The 25217-nt window shown below is 39.7% G+C and overlaps 1 protein-coding gene and 1 pseudogene across 1 annotated transcript; both read left to right on the top strand.

Annotated features, from left to right (window-relative positions):
- The first annotated feature begins 5783 nt into the window (after positions 1-5783).
- On the top strand, positions 5784-16763 carry LOC118556461 (annotated as a pseudogene).
- Positions 16764-17245: 482 nt separating this feature from the next.
- LOC110366665 (sialidase-4) lies at positions 17246-18969 on the top strand. The gene is made up of 2 exons (XM_036140726.1): positions 17246-17320; positions 17403-18969. The coding sequence occupies exons 1-2, from the start codon at positions 17246-17248 to the stop codon at positions 18327-18329; spliced, it is 1002 nt and encodes a 333-aa protein (XP_035996619.1). The 3' UTR covers positions 18330-18969.
- Positions 18970-25217: the final 6248 nt, after the last annotated feature.

Here is a 25217-nt window from a genome sequence, read left to right on the forward strand (position 1 = left end):
TATAAGATTAACATAGAGGGTAGTACACGCGTGATGTCAGCGCTACATCCGGGCACGGTGGTTGGCAAAAAACAGTACTGTTCTCATCTACTACATGACAAAACGGGTGATTTAGAGCGTACTTTTAGTTAGTTTATTTTTGGAATCTGAGTAATGCCTACGACTTGTTGTGCTCCCGGTTGCACAGAGAGGCATTCCAAATCGTTGGATGTATGTTTCTGTCGTTTACCGAAGGAGGAAGGACGAAGAAAGAAATGGATAATTTCAATGAAAAGAGCGCAGACAGACACAATGGACTGGGGGAGCGATCATTCTACAACAGAATTTGCAGTCTACACTTCATCTCCGGTAAATACAACTTAATTCTGCTCTATTCATTGTTCTACTTAAATAGCGGCGGAGGGGAGGTGGCGATCGCTACACGGGCCGGAGAAGCGGTAGCAGCAGCCGCTGTCTGAAGCAGCAGCAGCCGCTGCTGCTGCTTCAGACAGCGGCTGCTCCGCCCGTTCACGTGTAGCGATCGCCACCTCCCCTCCGCCCGTTCACGGGCGCTAGTACTTCTGTGTTTACGCTGCAATGTCGCCAACACCCCCACCCATTTTAACAAGACAAAAACACCAAAATAATCCGTAGTAAACAATGTTTTTTTTTTATCCTACCGGGCGGGTCTTCCTCTCTGCTGAGACGCTGTCTGTGTCCGACTCCGCTTTCTGCTGTAAAACAAACGTGTGAACAACATCCATCCATCCATCCATTTTCTGACTGCTTAATCCCTCATGGCGTCGCGGGCGTTGCTTGAGCTGATTTCCCGATATAAAATAATTGTAGCCGCCTAGTGGTTTCATGGCTTTCGTGCTCTCTCGTGTGTACTGGCCTGCGTGTTTATAAGGCAGCTGTATGTCGCGGTACGGAACCCTTGGCCAGCATTTCACAGACTCGCTCCGTCCCTTCAGGCTTTTGCTGTGTGGATCTGGCAATCTGATACCATCAACCATCAACTTACTCTTAGAACGATCTTGTGATACGTTATCTAAAGAAGAAAAATATGTGGAGAACTCGTCAGTTTCTCTGTTTGCGTCTGCCATTGTGTTCGTCTTTTGCCTACCAGTCCGGCGCGCATGCGCGAAAAACCCGGATCAAAACAATAACAATGAACTGGTCTATATAGCAAGAGACTCCTTGGGTCCGTTCTTCGTACGTTGCTTAAAACATCCAAGATCAAATGACACATCCAAGATGATTTCATCCGGCTAATCATGATCCGGCTAATTGGGTTCTTAGAACACACCTGTTGTTTACGATTAGTATCACTGGATTGAGTTATCTGAGACAACTGCGCGTTCATGCGTTTGTTTAAAAGGGGAAATGTATCGATAGTAGAAACAATGATCAGCAGCGCTGCTATTGGCTGTTCAGCATGGCCAAAGTACGTCCACAGTTTTTCTCCCAAGCAGAACAAAAGCTTTTAATAGAAGGTTATGCCGAATTTGAGTCATTAATTAAAACACCTCAAAATCTGTTAAAGCCAGGAGAGAGGGCCGGCAAAAAGCAGCAGACAAATTAATGCGTAAATACTGTCCATGGTAGATGTTTCTATCACTTTCTACAGCATGAATTTTTGCATTTTAATAATTTGATATTATTTGTTCTTTTATATCAGAGCCTCCACAGAACCCACTAGAACATGGGGACAAGTAAAAGTGAAATACAAGAATATTCTACAAAATGGTAGCCTTTAATTATTACACTTTATTTTAAAAAGGCACTTGTTATGTCAAGAGATCCAAATTTCAGTGTCATTCCTTAGAGACGGGAAGTAAAGGACACGTGCAAACTGGGAATTTTAACAAAAAAAAATCTTTATCCATAAAAAATGAAAACCTTCCTTTTCCAAGTCATCCACAGTTTACACGGTAAAACTGTATTGCTCCGTGTCTAGATAATCCGTCCATAGTTTTTTCTAATACAATATACGGCTCGACAGGAAGCAAGCCTTTCAAAGTAAAACTAAACTTCACAATAAAATGGCCCGAACACACTGAGCTATATAATACACTGGAGTGCTGATTTTGCTGAAAAACTGAAGTCACTGGCCGCCATCTTGCTACTCCCTACTCTCCCAGAATCCCATAGGATTTGGTTGCAACAACAAGCAGTTTTCTGGCTGTGTGAAAACGTTTCACAGGTAATTCTACAGTCAGTGGATGTACTAACACTATCAACTACTAGGAAATTAGGTGCTGAAATATTTTACATGTTATTCATATTAAATATATATATACGTAAATATAAGTATGTGTATATGTATATATGTATATATATGTATACACATATGTAAATATATGTTTTTGTATATTGTTATGTATATATTTATAAATGTTAAACATATATATTTAAATGAATTAAATGCAAAATATTTCAGCACATGACTTTCTCAGTACTTGATATTTTTTAGAACATAACATAAAACTATTTGGCATTTGACATTTTAAAAGTCTTAAGTCCCCCCTGAACTTGAGAAAATCCTCGTTATTCGATGCTGTAGCGCACATATTCCCTAGTTACTGGGGGGAAATAGGGAGTACCAATATGGCGGCTGGTGGCTTCAAAGCGACTCGTTCTAACAGACGGTGATTAGCACTCCAGTGTATAATATAGCTCAGTGCCCGAACAACTCTTCTTACTGAATATGATAAAAATAAAAAGCAAACTATCATACGAATAACTTAAATATTTTAGATTTATGGCTCCAACATCATGTTTTCCTCTTTAAAAGCCACTGTTAAATTATGTGTTTGTCTGTTTATAACAGCCACCAAGAAAAATCTCTCTACAATTCCACTGTCGCGCTGCGCTAAAGGATCCTGTCTATTGCGCAATACGCGATTAATTCGAAAAACTCAGCAAATTATTCTTGCACCTTCCGCAACAGGTTGCAGTCGTAAAAATGGACATGGCTACGGCAGACTTCCCTATCTCCTCCGCTTATACAGCCGTGATCTAATCTTGTTTACATGAAATAAGCCTGCTCTGGAGCAGGCTTAAGCTGGCGCACATGTTGCTATGACAACAAGTGCAGGATGTCTTTCGAAGAACCAAACGATCCAAGATCATGCCAAATCGTCAACAATGAAATCCTGCTAACTGAGTTAGCGACGTACGAAGAACGGACCCCTTGTCTTGGAGAAACATCTGTTTCTCCTGTGTGAAGTTAAAACAGTAGAACAGTCCTTAATAAAAAGATAAAAAGAAAATGATTACATTCACATTTCTTCTAACAGTCTGAACTGAGCAGTCAGTAAGAAAGGAGGTAGGAAAAGGAGTTTGTATGCTTCCGTTCACAGCTACTTTCACAGATCTGAGTCTTTTTATTATTGTTAGAGTTGAAAGATCGTTCTCTATTACAATACGTGCAAACTGTAACAAAAGGGGGCGCTTGCACGGCTTAATTACCCCCCTAAACTTGGCCTGTCCCTACGCACGTGTTTATGTGTAGGGGTTCAGTCCCTATGTTTGCGCGCCTGCTGAACCTGGTGTTGGCGCCTTGACAGCACTCGAGATCGGTACGCAGCCCGACTCGCAGCAACTCCCATCGTCTTTGGCTCCTAACAACCACTGCTGAGCATTTTTCTTATGGAAAAACCTTACGTACACAAGTGCACTCTCACAAACACCTACAGGTGCTTGGATTCAGGTACATCCGGATTCACTTCTGAACAGAACACCCCTATTATCTTTAGCTGGTACTTTATAAAATTTGTATTAAATAGTACTGTATATTATTCAGTATTGGTAACAAGGTGTTGGTTGTTTGTACCTGTAATACCTTATCGACTGGTTTTGCTGTTAGTTTTATATCTCTCTTTGCAGGCGTACAAAAAAACTCAAAGGATGTATCGCTCCCTCGCTTTCTTCTCCTCTTTCTCTTTCACCTTTTCTCCCTTTTAGCATTTGTATTATCTGTTTCTCTTCTTTTTTCCTCTTCTACTTTCACATCTCTGTGTCCATTGAACAACATATATATACCTTTTTAGTTATTTGCCAACCATGGACATCAGGTCCATTTTCAAAAAACAGGAGAACATCTCAAGTAAGAGAACAATAGAGAATTTCACGTTATCATATTTTATAACACTGGATGATAATAATTTGCTCTGGTCGATGTATCAATGTAGCACAAACAGGGGGAGACAGCAGAGTGAGTGAGTGAGAGAGAGAGAGAGAGAGAGAGAGAGAGAGAGAGAGAGAGAGAGAGTCCAGAATGAGGAGGACACAGAGATGGAATAAGAACCTGGTAAGAAATGGTGACGACAAGACCTGCTGCCTGTGGTCTGTTACTGGAAGCTTGACTAAAAATACAGTTTGGTTGTTGAAAAGATACAGTACACTTCAAAAGTTACTTTAACTGCACTAGATCTGCATTTTGATCAGTAACAGTCAATCAGTTGGGTGCAATTGTCTCAAAGGGTGTTGGACTGGTGATTTGTCCAGGGTGTACCTGCTTTTTGCCTGATAAATGCTGGGATAGGCTCCAAACCTCCCAAAACCCAACAAAAGTACTATGTGGTTCAAAAAAAATGAATGAATTAATGTCTCAAAGGACTGTTGATTAATTTGTCTTACTTTGAAGTTCAAACATCTGAGTATTTAAATGGTGCTTGCAGTTTGTAGCAGCTGGTTTGGTTCTCCAGCAAGCACAAACCTGCAGTTGACCCCATGGAAGGTCAAGGACCAGGAGCTATAATTAAGAGTATTTGAATGAAGTCAGAAATTCAGCTATGCAGTCTATTTGGATTATAAGGCAGAAATGCAGAAATAATAATTATAAATAGCGCTAAAGAAATAAGTAGGGTAAAAATAAACAAAGGAACAAAAAACACAAAAACATACACATACACTGCATGTTTTCTCCTCAGATCTGTAATAATGAGCAGATCAGAGAACCTGATACTCAAGCCAAACACAGAGTCTTAAAAGGTAAGATAAGATATGAAGACTTTTTTGTCCAGTGGTTTAAAACACAATGAAAATCTGCCTTTGGCATTTGGACAGTCAATCAGCACATAAAACAGACATTATATACAATCAATAAATAATCACAATACAAAGAATAGATACAATATCATACCGCAGTAGCAGATTTCACTTAAAGATACACTAGTTCAGAATATTCACTGCAGATAGCACAAGCGATTTCTTATACCCTGCTTTGGTGCCGTGACCCAGATTTATTGTAGGTTAAGGTTTATTGTAGAAGAGGATATTTGGACATGACAGATTGAACAGGCAAATTATGACAGAGCTGTAGATAACAGTTTAACTGGCTGGAGGCTGGTGGAACAGACTGTAAGTGGTGAGCTGGTTGGATGTGGCTTGACAGGCTGACCAAGGTAAGGATTACTGAGACAGACGAACCACATGATGACTGAGCAAGCAGTGACAGGAGACGATCTGGTAGGGAGTGGTTGTGATTGGAGGCAGGATTACAGAGAAAGGGTCACAGGTGAACTGGCTTGAGCCTAATTAGCTGCAGCAGGTGGAATTAATTAGGAAGAATTGAGGGGTGGCTGCGGATAGTGGAGCATGGGATGGGGAAGAATAAGTCAATCAGCCTCTAAGAATTTTCTTAGAATTAAGAAAACTTTAATTCTCAGAATTTTCTAATTCTAAAAATTTGAAAATTCTTAGAATTAAGAATTCTAAGTAAGAAAGGGCAAAGGATGACTTGCGAGAGGAAGTAGCCTGCTGGGTGTCTCCTACTAGGTCAAAAAAGGGAAAGGAAAGTTTCAGTAAACTGACTTGCTCCCTGTCTCCCAGTAAATGGTGTTTTGCAACCTTCCAACGGTTCTCTCACCACATAAAAGTGACATGTTTTAGGTAGTCGATGCTCAGTTCTCATCTGAGAAGACACGCAACACAGAGCAGAAGAAAGAAGACCCGAGTCGGAAAAAGGATCAACTGGCTTCTGAACAGCTCCTTCATCCAGGAATCAAAGACACCTTGGGATTTCATCTGCGGTATGGATCGATCTGCTCCTTTAAATTGTAGTATTGTAGTAGTATTGTGTAGTGAGTGATCTTTAAAACGCAGTTGGAAAAGAATACAATTTGTAAAACTAAGTATCAAATAAAAAAAAATCAAACAAAATCTGGAAGAAATGGCGGACTTCAAAAATGTTGGTTCAACTTTTGCATAGACGTTATGAATTACTCTAAAAACCTTTTGTTGAATTGAGTAGTTTTTCAAAATTAACATTTTTTATAACTTTTGTTGCTTGCAATATTATTGGAACTAATTTCTCTACACACTCCTCTAGACTCTTTAGGGATTATTGTGTAAAGAAGGATTCTTTCTAAAATTAAAAACATTAAGGAAATCCCTGAGCATCCTCTGCGGTACAACAACAAAGTGTTTTCAGTCAGAGGTACAGGAGATACTTTCCGCCTGCAGCCATCAGCATCTATAACAACTCTGTAAAGAGACATGCATAATATGAGTTATAGCAACATATAGTTTCCCTTTGTGATGAATAACATATTTTTGACTCGAACTGAATTAAAACATCGGTTTTTAGGGTGGGCACAAAAAAGTTGAATAGGGTCAGTAACAAAAAGATCAAAACTTTAAAAGCAATGAATGACAAAGGGGCAAAATGGCCGCCAGTCACCACTAATTCTGGTTTCCCACAGTGTCTGCCTCAGCGCACTGGGAGGCAGGACTTTGGCTCCTCTCAAACACTATTGAGCATTTTTCTTATGGATAAACCTTACATACACAAGCACACTCCCACAAACACCTACTAGTGCTTGGATCCAACTGCTCACAGATTCACTTCTATACAGATAAACCCTATAATTACCTTTGGCTGTCACTACATACATCTTGTATTAAATAATACTACGTATATTTCCCTTATGTTTTAAAAACATTGGTCGTTTGTACCTGTGATACTTTTTTGGTTTGTTTTTGCTGTTCATTATATCTCTCTCTGCAGCTGTAGAAGAAGACTTAGGATGTTATCTTGTTCCCTCTTTTTCCTCTGCTCTATTTTTGTCATCTTTTCTCCCCTTTAACGGTTTGCCTAATCTTTTTCTCTTTCTTTCTTTCACATTGCATGCTGGGAGTTGGGAGTGGAGCGTGTGGTGAGTGGACTGAGAGATTAAGAACTTCTAACTGCTTGTTGTCCTAGCACTACACTGGAGGAGTGTAGTCTGGCAGTAGGGGATGTTATGGGTTGTAGCAGCATCAAATCTGCTGCTTGGATGAACAACGCAGCAGTTATTTTTGTTGATAGTGTGGAGAAGGCAAACTAAGTGATTAAAAAAGTTATTGTTATAAATTATGTTTTTTTGCCAGTTTCCAGGGTGAGCACACCTGCTGAAAAAGTCACGATTGCAAATATTCATTAGTGACGAGTTGCTGGTGTGAGAACTGTCACGGCATGAGAAAACCATTTCCCCGATCAGGAAGTTGCCCTCAGGTTTCAAGTCAACACTGTTGAAGCACGTAGTTTTACACAAAAGACAGGTCCTCATGATTCTGAATAGAAATGACAAAGACCTCAATTTAGTGATTAATGTGCGAGTGGAGGACTTTAGCTATGCCTTGTATGTGACTTCAGGCACTTTAGTGTGTTTTGGTTGCAGAAACGTTGGCCTTTTGGTTCGAGCATGTCCAGGGAAAAAAAACTTCTATTAATAATGCGGAGCAATGGCAAGATAAGGGGAAGTGAAAAGACACCAAAACAAACTAACGCCAAAGATGAAGGGAGCACAGATACAGATGAATCAAAAGAGATAAGGCTTCAGAATCCCACTCAGAAAGAAAACCAAGTAAATGAAAGTATAGTGGAAGATGAGAATGAAGAACAAATTGCGCAGACTCAAAGTCAAGCACTTTTAGCCTCGCAGGGAAGTCAGGTGGATAACACTGTGGAAGAGCAAAGTCAGAGTTTACTAAAGTCTCAGTATAGAAAAGCAAACGCTGATGAAATTAAGGGTATGGCATGCATTCAAATATTGGAAGAAGATGGTTATGAAGCTTCTGCAAAACGGACAAAAATTTAGTGTAATATTAATTCGCAAAGTGAAAATGAAATCGGAGATGAAACAGAAATAGAATGTTCAGTGAAATCTCTGGAATTAAAAAGCAATATGGATGAAGGAGAAGATGATGTTTGGACTGAAGATAGTTTGGCCAGTTCATCCTGTAAATTTGTTGTTCACAATCAGCAGAGGGAAGGTCATGATGTACAGAGTATTAAACAATTTCTGAAGGTTACGAAGAACTTGAAAAATAATACTGTAGAGGTTTTTCTCCCTGACAAGAAACTTTTTCTCCTGTAATATGGAGGACCAATACTGCCATAATTAAAAATACATATAGAAATAAATGAAGGACTTAATAATATAAAATTTTTTTTAAAAAGTAGCTAATAATATGAATCTGTGTGCCATTAAAGACATACTATGCAACATTTTTCAGTTAAACACACCAACGTTCATTGCAAACGATGGCTTGAGTGTCGAGGGCTTAAAAAAAAACGGAAAACGGGCCGAGTTGATCGAACGGTAAGCTTTGTTTTTTTTTTCTGCGCGGCGGTCATGGCGTCGTCGGCAGTTTTTTTTTGTTTGTAATCACCGTCCAGGGATCGGTATATGTTTAATGTTTGTCTTTTTTGAAATGTTTTTGAGTAAGCTATCCTGGTAGCAGGCTATCATGTTAGCGCCTGCTACCATGATAGCCTATATGCTGTCATGGTAGCAGGCGCTACTTTATTAACATGTCGGCCACCAAAATACTCTTACCTGTTCACTACTTGATGTCGCTGGAATTGGGTCAGGATGTTCTTCGGTTGGGCGCTTTCCTCCAACAAAATGCTTGCTACATATGTACGTGAATTTGGTAACTTTTTCCGGGTTGAACTGTTGTGTAGGGCGACCGCACCGGTGTACCCAGCGCACACATTTCTCCTTGGCAGTCTTGAAGAAAACATCCTTCATATGCGGCCAATCAGCGTACCTCGAGTCGCTGTTGCACGTTCCATAGCAACAATGTTTAAAAACCATGGTCTTAGACTTGGAAAAAGCAGTCGTTTTACGAGTAAAGCTAAGGGTAACGCACAGCTCTTTTACAGCAAAACAGCGGCGGACTATGCAAGCTTGCCCTACTGCGTACCAAGTGATGTGACGTCATCGTGACGTTACGTTTCTAAAAATAGCTCGCTCGCGGTACGCTATTGCAAGAGCCCTCAGCCCGCACCCACAGGCTCAGAACTCTCGTGCAACACCGCGAGAGTCGGTCTTGCTTTACGGCGAGAACTCCATGTGTTTTTGCCCTGCCATTCACTATATGCACGCGCGAAAGCAACAACAAAGAACCGCGTGTTAACCTCAAATAAACATGCAAGCATATCGAGTTTTTTATTTATTATATTATTATTATTTATTTATTTATTTATTTATTTTTTGAATGTTGGCGAGGCAGCCACGGCGGCCGCCTCGCCAAACTAGCGCTGCAGGAAACCCTGATGTTCATACTTTCACTGTGTTAGTCATTGTTTGTACTGCCGTTTTTTCGACTTTTCTTTGCGTTCGCCTGTCTGCGAAGCTCAAAACAACCGCGCCTGGCTTGACAGAGAAACCAGAACAGCTGAGCATCTTTACGACAGTGCACTTTTACTTTCGCCCTCTGGGGGGAGCCTCGCTGGAAAATCAACCCCGGTTGCATAGTATACCTTTAAATGTGACAAAATAATAAAAAGAAGATATTTCTTCAACAATTGATCAATTATTCATCTAAAAATATATATTTTAACTTCCTCTTTTATTTTTACTTTAATTTTTGCTTTTACGCTGACTTCTTCTTTTATACATTTTTCTTGAAGTCTTTGTTTTGTGTTTGTGTATTTGTTGCAAGTGTTTATTTGTTCCGTATTTCCACTGCAATCTTTTTCATTGTTTCATATTTATTCACACCAACATTTTTAAAAGATGTTTTTATTTTTCTTTCATACTGATTTACATCACAACATTTTAAAGCATGTTTTTACTCCACCATAAATATTTCTTTTCTCTGGATGAGGTTTACGGTGTATTAGGGAAAGCACTTGGCATTGATGGACTTCCAAGTGAGTTTTACAGTGCTTTCTGGTCGGACATCTGCATGGACATCATGGAGGGTTTTGAAGAAGGCTTTGTCGACAGACTTCCACCTCAGAGCTACAGGAGGGCTGTTCTCACATTGTTACCGAACAAAGGAAATCTTCAGGACTTTAAAAACTGCAGATCAATCTCTCTGTTGTGTGCAGATTACAAACTGTGGTCAAAAGTGCTGGAAAACAGACTAAAAACAGACACAAACTTACTGTGTTCCAGGCAGGTCTATGTTTTATAATATAGCCATTATTAGAGATATTTTGGAGGCGTCTGGGTCACTGGGTTGTAATGTTGGTTTGATTTCTTTGGACCAGGAAAAGGCTTTTGACAGGGATGAGCACCATTACCTCTGGAAGGTTTTAGAAAGGTTTGGTCTCGGCCCTGAATTTATTGCCAAGATTATGGTTCTGTATGAAGACATTGAGAGTGTACTGAAAATTAATGGCTGCTTGTGTAAACCTTTTAAGGTTACAAGAGGTGTTCGACAAGGTTGTCCTTTGTCTGGAATGTTGTATGCTCTTTGTATTGAACCAATGTTAAGAAATATTGGATCACATATTGATAGTTTAACTTTGCCGGGTTTTGATACGTCTTTTAGTTTGTCTGCATATGCTGATGATATCATTGTTATTGTTAAAAATCAGGAAAAAATAACTAAGTTAGGGAAAATTGTTGATTTATTTTGTAAAATGTTTGCGGCATGTGTTAACTTGGTTAAGAGTGAGGTTTTAGCCATACTGTAGGTAGTTGTCATACAGGGCTTCCTAAACTCCCTAGTGGTTTAAAATGGAAAAGAGGAGGTTTGAAATATCTCAGAGTGTGCTTGGGGGATGAGGACACTGAACAAAAGAACTGGGAAGGGGTTTTGGAGAAAGTGGAAGGAAGGTTAGGAAAGTGGAAATGCTTGTTGTCGCAATTGTCTTATAAAGAAAGACTGCTTATTAAAAAAGTAGTAAGGTTCCACTTGTAAAAGTAAAATCTGCTGGGCTCTCTTTGGCATTAAGACAACAATTCTTAAAGCTATAGTTGGTAATCTTGTTCACAAACACTTTTTGTTATGAAATGTAAAATGTCCTTCCATCCTGAAAGTAGTCAATATATTACGTATTCACAAAAAGAAGGTTAAAAAAATAGTTCTCTGTGGGAGCTGCAGGCCTGTAAAAACTATAACCAGTATCTGCCGTTCGGTCCGAAGGGCATGGATTTGCCAGAGCTTTGTTCCTGTTTTCATCTCACCTATAGACAGTATATATACTCACCACCCTCTGTCCCTCAAGTTCCGGGGAATCACCTTACCCATAGTTTAGCAAGCTTGCTGTATATAAAAATTGTCTAAAACAATTTCCATTTTTCTTACCCATAAATGTTTTCAAACAGCCGAGCTAAAAATGTTAAATTATGTGGAAGAATGTTTGCTAGTGCAACTGAAAGACTGTATATAGTAGGTGTTTATTGTTATATTTGGTGTAGGGGCTCTATAGTGTTAAAGGTACAGTATAGTGGACATACTTTTTCGGCTTTGAGTTATGAGGGGATCACCTTATCTATTGGTTGCCATCATTCTGACACGCTCATGTAACACCAGGGTCCGTGCTCTTTCCTTCTGAGTTTCCGCTTGCTGGCTGCTCATGCGCACTTATAGTGTTTATGTATCCGGTTAGCTTAGCGGCTAGGTTAGCGGTTAGCCGTTCATTGTAGCGCCGCTGCTCTTACTGTATACTTTGAATTTTGCTGTCATGTTTGAACTAGATACCCCTAAAATCTGATGCCAGTATTTTCTGATAGTTATGTCAGTTAAGATAAAAGTCCCAACAAGCAACTTTGTAATTCATCAAGGTTTTTATACTATATATATTTATATACAGTATATATAGTGCATAAAGCTGAGAATCTCACAAATACTGCTGGAGAGATTGAGCATACCTAACCTGACTCAAGCCAGACACATGTCGCTCCGCCTAGCTCCACTCACATACATCTGGGACACCGCCATAGGAATTGCCTTTATTGAAGGCTGGGCCTCATCAAAAATTCTTGCATATGATTGGATAAGCCACTTGTCTGTCATCTTTATCGACGTGCTATTTCAACCACTCACACCGAGGCTAACCCATGACGCTGATGAGAGCGACGCAGGAAAAAAAAGTGTTTTATGTGTTTGCGGCTCTATTGGCACGCGTTTTATTGACAGTGAGCTGACAGGAAGAGAGGGAAAGACAGGCGGCAAAGCACCGTGGGTCGGAGTCGATCCCGGGCCGACCGCGTTGAGGACTAAAGGACTCCTAATATGGTTCGCGCTAACCGCTAACCGCTCCGGGGCGCGTCCGCTGCAGACGCGGACGCGCCCCGGAAAACAAAACTTCCCAAATCCGGTCGGGAGAAGGGCGAAAACATGGTTTCCACCAACAAAAGCCTTCAGAGCCGATCTCTGATGTTCTTTTAATTAAACAATATTAGGTAGATTGGACAACACGGAAGAAATAGCAGCATCAATGTTAACGCTTGCTTCCTCGATGCGAGCTGCCATTGCTATCAAAACAGTCTCACGTCATGGTCGCGTCTCCACTACGTCACATCTATGAAATTCCAGCACTGCGTCCTGATTGGCCAGACCATAAAATTGGTTGGAGAAATCACTTTCTAGGAGTGATGTCCTAGATGTATGTGAGTGGAGCTAGGCGGAGCAACATACGTCTGGCATGAGTCAGGTTAGAGCATACCAGCTCAAAGCCCACAAAAAAGACTCCAAACTAGGAATGGGAATCAAAAACCGGTTCCTGTTCAGAACCTGTTCCGTGTTTTCCAATCCAAGAACCGGTTCCGTGTTTTCCAATTCCATGGCACCGTTTGCTCGCTAAACGATTCTCTTTTCGATTCCGTCGTGCCGCGGCTCTTAGCAGCACAACGTTAGCACGACGTTTTTTTTATGCAAGTTACGTCACGTTTTATACACAAGTTACGCACACGGCGTTCAGTAAGCACGTGTGCGTAACTTGTGCACGACGTGACCAGGCTTAAAGCAAAACAAAAAAAATGCCGCCCATCGGGTAAGCGGGAAAGTTTAGCTTAATTTTAAGGAAGAGAAAGATGGCAACGAGGAGCTTTGCAATCATTCCAAAGTGGCAATTATATCCACGGGAGGAAATAGATCCAACAGGCAGAAACACCTGCGCACACAACATGGCATACAATTTAATGAATGCCGTGTTTTTGATTCTTACTGGACTGAAGCTAAAGTTACGACCAGCATGGAAGGCAACTCTGGTGGTAAGTAGCTAGTTTTACATCACTGGCTGGTTCCTAGTAAATCATATGCCATCTCTGGAAATAAACCAATTTCCTACCTCTCTTTGGAGTTATTAAGGGAGTGTGCCTTTCTCGTTACCAGTCCTTTATTGGTGGCATGTTTAATTAGAACATACTGGTAGCTGGAATTAATACATGATTCTAGCTATTGCAATGGATGTAACGAAACATGCTACGAAGTTGCTCCGCAGTTCAGGGAGCGAGAGAAAGGTGACGCTCGTTTATTTAAATCAGGGGGAGATGAGTTTATTTCCCAAAATTGTACAGTAATGCTTTTTCATTAAACGGATGGCTTCTCCATTAGATTTAGATGACTGAGGTTATCTAAAGAGAGATTAATAAGCAACTGTCACAACAAACTTAAATTTTCTTGTATTCTAAACAACTCATCTACTGTATTTAAGTTTGTTCTTATATTCCTTTTTTTATTTAAACAAATATAAATGTTTCTCCAGTTGCACATTTGCTGTGGACATCTTGACCTTGTTAGTCTGTAAGGTCGTGTGATAGTTAAGTAAACAAAGTTGATGCTCATCATCAAACTGTTTGTTCTCCTTTTTCCCCCAAATTGGAATCGAAAAGAGAATCGAAAAGGAATCGAATCGTTTCACAGAATAGATAAGGGAATCGGAATCGTGAAAATCTTTTCAATTCCCAACCCTACTCCAAACTGCATTTATTTATGCTCTCAGTACCCTGAGAGCTGAAAAATAGCGTACACGGCATAGATTATAACTTCAATTACACAATCAATTTTGGAGGTTTGCAAATGTAACCAAACCGAGTTGACTGGTTTTTGTAATGAGACGAATTTCCCACGGTACATTGTAAATAATGGTGTCTTTCCCAAATAGTAGCACTGTACAGACATTCCTTTCAGAAAAAAAAAAACATACAGAGGCTACCTCACCTCGTGACTCTTTTACCTCTGTTTTAAATTGTTATGCAACTAAAAAATGCTTCATTTTCATATCTATATTTCTACAGTTTGCAACACTATTATCACCCTTGGACTTAAACAGCTACAAACTTTGATACATTTTTTGGGATAATTTTTTATGGACCAAAACAAAGTAAGGGGTAATTCTGAAGTGGGAAGAAAACCATACACACTTTTCAACATTTTTTAAAATCTGCTCTCAGGTCTGATAAGACCCTAATTGAACTTTCTGCCCAACATGTAAAATACTATGTGTAAAAACATCACATTGAAAACCCCATTCCCTCTGCAAAGTGTGGTGGTCGCAGCATTCTGCACTGACAATGCTTTTCTTTCCAGGGACAAAAAATCTAGTCAGAGTTGATGGGAAGATGCTCACCTTCTATCAGGACAATGACCTTAAACATAAAACCAGAGATATTTTAAAGTGATGTAGCTCAAAGTATATGCAGATGTTAGAATGGTCCAGTCAAAGTTCAGACCTGAAATCTATTTAGAAATTGATGGCAAGACTGGAAGACTATAATTAAACTCTGCATCTGATCTGACTGTGCGTGAGCCAATAAGCAAAAAAAAATTTGCAAACATTTCCATCTCTAATGAACAAAGCTGATGGAGACCTGTGGGTTTAATGACAGCGAAAGTGGTTCTGTTGACTGGGAGGAGCTCGATGAAAATTGTTCAGATTTTCCTATTAAAATGTTTTACCAATACAGGCAATGAGTCCTGTCCTGTTTACCATTATTTACTGAATGTTATGTACAAACCAAAGAAAACATTAATCCTGAGTAGGTACATGTACCATCAATACAAAGCACACAACTGACATCCACAGTGTATCGTTTTGTTTTTTTTGGTGTCTGTTTTAGCCATTTATTATATGGGTGGGTATATTTTGTCCAAAGATGTGATAAGCTTCACACTTATCACCATGTCAACCTCATGCTTGCCCTTTATTCCAAATAATCCCAGATAAAACTCTCTTATGGCACTGAACCGTTCTTTACCTATAATAAATACATTATCACACTTTGATATGGCCCCATTTCGTTGCAATAACGTCTCCTCCCTACAAGCTGCAGAACCATGCCTGATAAAATATTGTTTGTTTTGTCCACAGAAGAGAAATCATGGACGCTTCAAGTACTTCTGAACAGCAGGGAACAGTCTTTCTTTCCAACAAGGAGGAGGTGTACAGGATTCCTGCTCTGTGTTATGACCAAGAAAAAAGCGTTCTGCTGGCCTTTGCAGAGAAGCGGAAAACCTCAAATGATGCCAGCGCGGACGTGCTGGTTATGAAAACAGGAACTCTGATCAAAGACGAAACCACTCATGAAATAAGTGTTAAGGTAATCGCCTGAACCTGCTGTTTTCTTGCTGTATATCATCCATTTCAGCTTGGCATTAACTCTGAATAACATCCCTTTGCAGTGGTCAATGTCCAGAAACGTGGTGGAGAAGGTCCATCTTGGTGAATATCGTCCCATGAATCCATGCCCAGTCTATGAAAGAACAACCAAAACACTCTTTCTGTTTTTCATCTGTGTTGAAGGCAATGTTTCAGAACGATGGCAAAGGTTCTGGGGCATCAACAAGGCCCGTCTCTGCTACATCACAACCAGGGATGCTGGTGCGACCTGGAGCTCAGTCAACGATTTGACAATAAATTTTCCTCAAATGAAAAAGTGGGCAACGTTCGCAGTCGGACCGGGCCACGGCATCCAAACAGAGAGGGGCAGATTGATCGTTCCAGCCTATGCTTATGGGTCTTGCCTCTCCTCATGCTGCTGCATATCGTGTTGTTGTGCGGTTTCACGTGCATTCTGCTTTTACAGCGACGATAACGGTTTCGCGTGGCAGTCCGGCAACATGCTGCACAACAAATCGGTTGAATGTGAAATGGCTGAGGTTTTGGATGGCAAAGGCTGGTACATTTATTGCAACGCCCGCAGTAAGAGAGGTTATAGAGTGGAGGCCGTCAGTGACAACAGAGGAGAAGATTTCCTCACCCTTCCATCCGCTGGGAAGCTTGTGGAAACAGGTGGAGGCTGTCAAGGGAGTGTGGTTTCCTTTCCAGCTCAACCTAGCATGGCAGGTTTCAAACCAGTCGCCTCAGTGGCTCCTGTACTCCCATCCCACCGATCAGTCCATAAGGATGGATTTAGGGGTGTATCTGAAACAAATCCCCACTGGATCCAAATGCTTGGAGCCAGCCTTGGATCATTAATAAGGGTCCCAGTGGTTACTCTGACCTGGCATACCTTGATGATGGTTGGTTTGCATGCCTGATGGAGCGTGGTGAAGCGTCTGAAATTGAACAAATAGCATGCAAAGTCTTTAGCTACGAGCAAATTCATTAGAAAACTGACACTCAGTGATTTTTAATTTTGTGGTGACAGCATTTTAATGAGCTCCTAGAGCTGCTTCGTATTAAAAATTAAGAAACAAAACAACATGTTTTGGTCAATTAAAGGAATATTGCTGAACTGCGTAGGGGAGGTTCTGTTGAAGGACTACCCTCCCAATCCTATGTCCCAATATGCTTTGTGTGAATTGTGACCAAACTTCTAGATCAGCATTCTTACGTGCAAACAGAGCAAATGTGCATATAAACATTCTCCAATTATCAACTTTTACATCTGAAAAAACAATATAATCATAGCTATACCTGCATCTTTGCAAAATTGGATGACCTGAAGAAATGCCTGATTATGTATATTTGCATGTTTAAATGCTCCCAAATGCTTTGCTTCAGAACAAGAATGAAGGTAAAAATATTATTTCATTTAATGATTAAGAAATAATTTCTGCTGCTTTCAGAGAAGTTTAAAGCTCATTAATGATGCCAACCGGAGGTGCCGGTTATGAAAATGGAACTCTGATCAAAGACGAAACCACTCATGAAATAAGTGTTAAGGTAATCGCCTGAACCTGCTGTTTTCTTGCTGTATATCATCCATTTCAGCTTGGCATTAACTCTGAATAACATCCCTTTGCAGTGGTCAATGTCCAGAAACGTGGTGGAGAAGGTCCATCTTGGTGAATATCGTCCCATGAATCCATGCCCAGTCTATGAAAGAACAACCAAAACACTCTTTCTGTTTTTCATCTGTGTTGAAGGCAATGTTTCAGAACAATGGCAAAGGTTCTGGGGCATCAACAAGGCCCGTCTCTGCTACATCACAACCAGGGATGCTGGTGCGACCTGGAGCTCAGTCAACGATTTGACAATAAATTTTCCTCAAATGAAAAAGTGGGCAACGTTCGCAGTCGGACCGGGCCACGGCATCCAAACAGAGAGCGGCAGATTGATCGTTCCAGCCTATGCTTATGGGTCTTGCCTCTCCTCATGCTGCTGCATATCGTGTTGTTGTGCGGTTTCACGTGCATTCTGCTTTTACAGCGACGATAACGGTTTCGCGTGGCAGTCCGGCAACATGCTGCACAACAAATCGGTTGAATGTGAAATGGCTGAGGTTTTGGATGGCAAAGGCTGGTACATTTATTGCAACGCCCGCAGTAAGAGAGGTTATAGAGTGGAGGCCGTCAGTGACAACAGAGGAGAAGATTTCCTCACCCTTCCATCCGCTGGGAAGCTTGTGGAAACAGGTGGAGGCTGTCAAGGGAGTGTGGTTTCCTTTCCAGCTCAACCTAGCATGGCAGGTTCAAACCAGTCGCCTCAGTGGCTCCTGTACTCCCATCCCACCGATCAGTCCATAAGGATGGATTTAGGGGTGTATCTGAACAAATCCCCACTGGATCCAAATGCTTGGAGCCAGCCTTGGATCATTAATAAGGGTCCCAGTGGTTACTCTGACCTGGCATACCTTGATGATGGTTGGTTTGCATGCCTGATGGAGCGTGGTGAAGCGTCTGAAATTGAACAAATTGCATGCAAAGTCTTTAGCTACGAGCAAATTCATTAGAAACTGACACTCAGTGATTTTTAATTTTGTGGTGACAGCATTTTAATGAGCTCCTAGAGCTGCTTCGTATTAAAAATTAAGAAACAAAACAACATGTTTTGGTCAATTAAAGGAATATTGCTGAACTGCGTAGGGGAGGTTCTGTTGAAGGACTACCCTCCCAATCCTATGTCCCAATATGCTTTGTGTGAATTGTGACCAAACTTCTAGATCAGCATTCTTACGTGCAAACAGAGCAAATGTGCATAGGAACATTTCCAATTATCAACTTTTACATCTGAAAGGAAACAATATAATCATAGCTATACCTGCATCTTTAAAAAATTGGATGATGACCTGAAGAAATGGCCTCTGATTATGTATATTTGCATGTTTAAATGCTCCAACAATTGCTTTGCTTCAGAAAAAGAATGAAGGTAAAAATATTATTTCATTTAATATTAATACAATAATTTCTATGCTTTCAGACTGTTTAAAGCTCATTAATTATAGGTTAACCATGAGGATATACCGGGGCGTCTTTGACTAATGGAGACATATTAATCATAAAAAGACAGAACTATGTTACTAGTTATGTTTTTAACCTACTTAACTTACCTGATCTGTTCTCGTCACTGCTGATACACCTTTTCAGCAGTCGACATGTAGATGTTTCTCAGGTAGATGCTCATAACCAATGCTTACCATATTGGGTAAGCATTTTCCTCCATAGGATTTTTGTTCATAAAGTGACAGGAGCAAATGTACAGTGTTTTCAGTGGTTTTCTCAAATTTAGAAGCCATTCATCTTGATTCTTTGTCTGTTGAGGAAAAAGGATACGCTGATAGCAGGAATAATCCTGTTTCACTATGAGTGCATGCAAGCATGCAAATGTTCAAGCCACAGGTTAACCTTAGTCTGATTATAGGTGCAGTTGCGGACAGTGCAACATAATGGGACATGCCCAAACCTGGTTGGACCGCATTCATTTGCCTCAAAAACACAGCTCATTGCACACAATATGACATCCCTCTACTACAGGGAACCATAACTGATGATAACTTCACATATATATCTCACTGTTGAATCTCAACACTGAGATTCAATGAACACCATTTGGAATGTATTGATCAAAAACTTTTTATTGTCACTTTATGTTCTGAAAGTGTTTTCTGAAACTTCTGAAAAAAGCATTTTAAACTCTCTTATTTAAAAGAGGGAAAGAAAGCTCTGATTTCTGAGGGTTTCCAATGCTGCTCATCTTTATGCCATCTATCAAATTTCTTCTTGTTCTAAAAATGTGATGTAAAAGTACACTTTTCCAAGCATGATGTAAAATTCTTCAAGTCATTTTCTTGTCACCCTAACATTGAAGAATAGAGTATAATAAATACATTAAAATCAAACATATTCTGTCACATTATTCATCTATTCGTCTTTTTAATCAGTTTTCAGTTTTGTGTGGCATTGGGTCCCCTATGTATCGAAGGTTATGGACCTCAATGCAACTGTCTGGGGTTCAAATCCCAATCTCAGGAACCTTCATTCATGTCTTCCCTCTTCTCATCCAGTCTGTTTTTGTCTGACAACTTTGAAACTAGAACTGGCTCCTCTATATATTTCTCCACCTTGGTCCTTCTCGGAGTCAAGAATACATAAGCTTTATTGTCATTGTGTGTTAACCATAATGACATTTTTAGTGAGGCAGGCACAACAAGACATGATCGTCATCTTATTTATATATATATATATATATATATATATATATATATATATATATATATGAACAAGTAGATTGCACTGGCCGTGGAGTATAATAAATGTGACAATGTCAACATGTCTTCTATTCATTTACTACAGCTGGGGCTAAAAGTGCAACATCTTAATTTTGGAAATCATTGTTAAAGTAAAACTGTTAAGGTTAAACATAAAAATGGTCCGAGGGACCAATTAGTTATGGTTTCTGTGCCAGTACATATCATAGTGGGTAGCGCTGTTGCCTTGCAGCAAGAAGGTCCTGGTTTCTGCATGGAGTTTGTATGTGCATACGTGGGTTCTCTCTGGCTTCCTACCAAAACATGATTGCCTCTCAGATTCTTCCTCTCTGTGTGTGTGTGTGTGTGTGTGTGTGTGTGTGTGTGTGTGTGTGTGTGTGTGTGTGTGTGTGTGTGTGTGTGTGTGTGTGTGTGTGTGTGTGTGAATGGTTGTCCTCTGTTGTCTCTGTGTTGCTGTGACTGGCAACCTGTCCAGGGTGTACCCTGCCTCTTATGGCAAGCCGTTTGAACATAAATTCGGTTTCGTCTGACTATCCGTAATTACATTCCAGATATCTTAAAATGCATTTTGACTTGACAAAACTACATTTTGACTATCCGGAATGGTGATTTAAGATATCTTTATTTACATTCTGACTAGGAATAACAATAATTCAAGATATCTTCAATTACATTTTTACTAGTCAAAATTCCTTTCAAGATATCTCAAATTACGTCACCGGATTCGTCACTGAAAGCGTCACACATCCGTAGTTGTAATTTAAGATATCTCGAACGTAATTATGACTAGTCAGAATTACAATTTAAGATATCTGAAATAAGACATTGCGTGTAAGCCCCTTATTGGCTGTAAGCTGCCCAAAGCTGCCTGAACATTCAATGGCGCTGGCTGTTTTCGACATAATTGTAAGAAAATGCCACAATATAGAAAGAGCTTTTTCAGTATGGGATATGCAGAGAGGGCGAAAATAGTATACTTGAAGAATGCTTAAGAAATTTGCAAAGAATTTCGGATTTCCTTGCTGCCGACACACACAATGCACTGAAAAACGGCTAGCTGAAAGCGCTTCTGTCGACTCATGTCCAAGCTGGAAATAAGGAATATTCCTCAGCCCGGGCCAGTTCAGTTAATAACCATATGCAGTTTTTATACTGTGGTAAAGCTATCTGCCTCTTCGGAAATTATGGTAAAGCCAGCTAGCTCTTGATTTTGACATGCTAGATGGCACAAGGCATTACAGCACCCTCCTTTAGCTCCTCTGAAAACAAAAGCGCACGCCTGCGGTTCATGTGTGATGAAATATGGCAAGCTGTTTCATAATTCAAGATATCAGTAGCGTCATTTTGACTAGTCAGAATGTCAATTTAAGATATCTTAAATTGTAATTTTGTGATGTAAAAGTACACTTTTCCAAGCATGATGTAAAATTCTTCAAGTCATTTTCTTGTCACCCTAACATTGAAGAATAGAGTATAATAAATACATTAAAATCAAACATATTCTGTCACATTATTCATCTATTCGTCTTTTTAATCAGTTTTCAGTTTTGTGTGGCATTGGGTCCCCTATGTATCGAAGGTTATGGACCTCAATGCAACTGTCTGGGGTTCAAATCCCAATCTCAGGAACCTTCATTCATGTCTTCCCTCTTCTCATCCAGTCTGTTTTTGTCTGACAACTTTGAAACTAGAACTGGCTCCTCTATATATTTCTCCACCTTGGTCCTTCTCGGAGTCAAGAATACATAAGCTTTATTGTCATTGTGTGTTAACCATAATGACATTTTTAGTGAGGCAGGCACAACAAGACATGATCGTCATCTTATTTATATATATATATATATATATATATATATATATATATATATATATGAACAAGTAGATTGCACTGGCCGTGGAGTATAATAAATGTGACAATGTCAACATGTCTTCTATTCATTTACTACAGCTGGGGCTAAAAGTGCAACATCTTAATTTTGGAAATCATTGTTAAAGTAAAACTGTTAAGGTTAAACATAAAAATGGTCCGAGGGACCAATTAGTTATGGTTTCTGTGCCAGTACATATCATAGTGGGTAGCGCTGTTGCCTTGCAGCAAGAAGGTCCTGGTTTCTGCATGGAGTTTGTATGTGCATACGTGGGTTCTCTCTGGCTTCCTACCAAAACATGATTGCCTCTCAGATTCTTCCTCTGTGTGTGTGTGTGTGTGTGTGTGTGTGTGTGTGTGTGTGTGTGTGTGTGTGTGTGTGAATGGTTGTCCTCTGTTGTCTCTGTGTTGCTGTGACTGGCAACCTGTCCAGGGTGTACCCTGCCTCTTATGGCAAGCCGTTTGAACATAAATTCGGTTTCGTCTGACTATCCGTAATTACATTCCAGATATCTTAAAATGCATTTTGACTTGACAAAACTACATTTTGACTATCCGGAATGGTGATTTAAGATATCTTTATTTACATTCTGACTAGGAATAACAATAATTCAAGATATCTTCAATTACATTTTTACTAGTCAAAATTCCTTTCAAGATATCTCAAATTACGTCACCGGATTCGTCACTGAAAGCGTCACACATCCGTAGTTGTAATTTAAGATATCTCGAACGTAATTATGACTAGTCAGAATTACAATTTAAGATATCTGAAATAAGACATTGCGTGTAAGCCCCTTATTGGCTGTAAGCTGCCCAAAGCTGCCTGAACATTCAATGGCGCTGGCTGTTTTCGACATAATTGTAAGAAAATGCCACAATATAGAAAGAGCTTTTTCAGTATGGGATATGCAGAGAGGGCGAAAATAGTATACTTGAAGAATGCTTAAGAAATTTGCAAAGAATTTCGGATTTCCTTGCTGCCGACACACACAATGCACTGAAAAACGGCTAGCTGAAAGCGCTACTGTCGACTCATGTCCAAGCTGGAAATAAGGAATATTCCTCAGCCCGGGCCAGTTCAGTTAATAACCATATGCAGTTTTTATACTGTGGTAAAGCTATCTGCCTCTTCGGAAATTGTGGTAAAGCCAGCTAGCTCTTGATTTTCACATGCGAGACGGCACAAAGGCATTACAGCACCCTCCTTTAGCTCCTCTGAAAACAAAAGCGCACGCCTGAGGTTCATGTGTGATGAAATATGGCAAGCTGTTTCATAATTCAAGATATCAGTAGCGTCATTTTGACTAGTCAGAATGTCAATTTAAGATATCTTAAATGAAAAAGCTGAATAATTCAAGATATCTTTAATTCATTTAGAGATATCTTAAAAGGAATTTTGACTAGTCAAAATTACAATTCAAGATATCTTAAATTTAGTTTTTACCAGTCAAAACTACATTTTGCCTATCCAAAAATACATTTAAGATATGTTGAATTATGGTGGCATTTGAGATATCTTTAATTAGAATTATGACTAGTCAAAACTAAATTTAAGATATCTTGAATTGTAATTTTGACTAGTCGTAGTTTAATTATAGATATCTGAAATGGGTATTTCAGATAGTCAGTAATTCATTCGAGATATCTTGAATTGACGTTTCCATACAACTCAATGGAAAATCTGATGTCATTTCGACTAGTCAGAATGTAATTAGAGATATCTGTAATAGGTATTTTGACTAGTCAAAATACAATTAGAGATATCTTAAATTGCTAAAACGTCTAGTCATAAAACAATTTGAGATATCTCGAATGTAAGGGCGGTAAAACCGAATTTATGTTAAAACGGCTTGCCATACCCTCTCGCCTATTGAATGCTGGAGGCACCAGCACCCCTCGCGACACAAGGGACAAATGTGATGGAAAATGAATGGATAGTACAGGAGCCATGGAAGCAAAGTGGAATAAAGTAACCATTGGCGCAATGGCAAACTAACAACAAAGGGTGGCAGTGGGAGAATCATGATCTGGGCTTCAGTTTCTTCTGATGAAACTAGACTTTTTGCCGAGATGAATGGATATGAACAATCCAACTACCTGTGATCATTTGCGCAGACCTGAAAGGATTTTTAAAAATCATGTCTACTAGAAAGCTGAAGATAAGTAGGGTTTGGGTTTTTTGTTAGTAGAAGGAACTTGAAGTTTTTAACGGCTAAACCAGAGTTTAGAAGTACATATGGCAGAGGATCTTCATGGTCGCCTGAAGAGGGCTGTGGACATGAGATGTCCTCGCAATGTAAGAGATGTGGAGAACTTTGCAGTGTAGAGTGAGCAGATATTGTCAAGCCGAAATGTTGGATGCTGAAAGACTCCTATTAAGTAAGACTTAACACTGAAACGTTATCAAAAAAGGCCTGCAACAAAGGCTGTGCACATTTAATGAGCTGGACTAGCTCCTCACAACCACTATTGAGCATTTTGTTATGGAAAAACCTTATGTACACAAGTATGCTCTCACAAACACTTGCAGGTGCTTGGATTCAGGTACTTAAAGATTCACTTCTATACAGAAAACCCCTATTATTATCTTCTGCTGGCACTTTATACATTTCGTATTAAATAGTACTGTACATTCTTCATTCATGGTATCAAGGTGTTGGTTGTGTGTACCTGCAATACATTACCGGCTGGTTTTGTTGTTCTTTTTATATCTCTCTCTGCAGGTGAAGAAGACTCAGAGGATGTATCGCTCTCTCCCTTTCCTTTCCTCTTTCTCTTTCACCTTTTCTCCCTTTTAGCATTTTGTCTCATCTGTTATTATTCTTTTTTCCTCTTCTACTTTCCCATTTCTGTGTCCATTGAACATGAAATACTCCCAGCATAAAATTCTAATAAAGCTTATTAGCGGAGCACTACTATGGCGAAAGTAGTAAGGCTCCACTTGTGAAAGTAAAATCTGTTGGGTTTATTTAGGCATTAAGACAACAATTCTTATTGACACATTGCCAGACAGCACACACAAAAATAAATTTAAAAAATCCAGTATTGCTTAATTTACAAAAATACAGAAGAACATCTCAGGTGAGAGAACAATAGAGACAATTTCACATTATCATATTTCATAACACTGGATGATAATAATTTGCTCTGGTCGATGTATCAATGAAGCACAAACAGCAGAGAGAGAGAGAAACAGTCCAGAATGAGGAAGACACAGAGATGGAATAAGAACCTGGTAAGGAATGGTGACGACAAGACCTGCT

This window comes from Fundulus heteroclitus, chromosome 8 (genome assembly GCF_011125445.2).
Source record: "Fundulus heteroclitus isolate FHET01 chromosome 8, MU-UCD_Fhet_4.1, whole genome shotgun sequence".
NCBI lineage: Eukaryota > Metazoa > Chordata > Actinopteri > Cyprinodontiformes > Fundulidae > Fundulus > Fundulus heteroclitus.

Excerpts from the sequence above, each read along its gene's own strand:
- LOC110366665 (XM_036140726.1), top strand. The coding sequence starts at position 17,246 with ATGCCAACCGGAGGTGCCGGTTATGAAAATGGAACTCTGATCAAAGAC. Across the intron at positions 17,321-17,402 it reads CTCATGAAATAAGTGTTAAG|TGGTCAATGTCCAGAAACGT; the intron begins GTAATCGCCTGA and ends ATCCCTTTGCAG.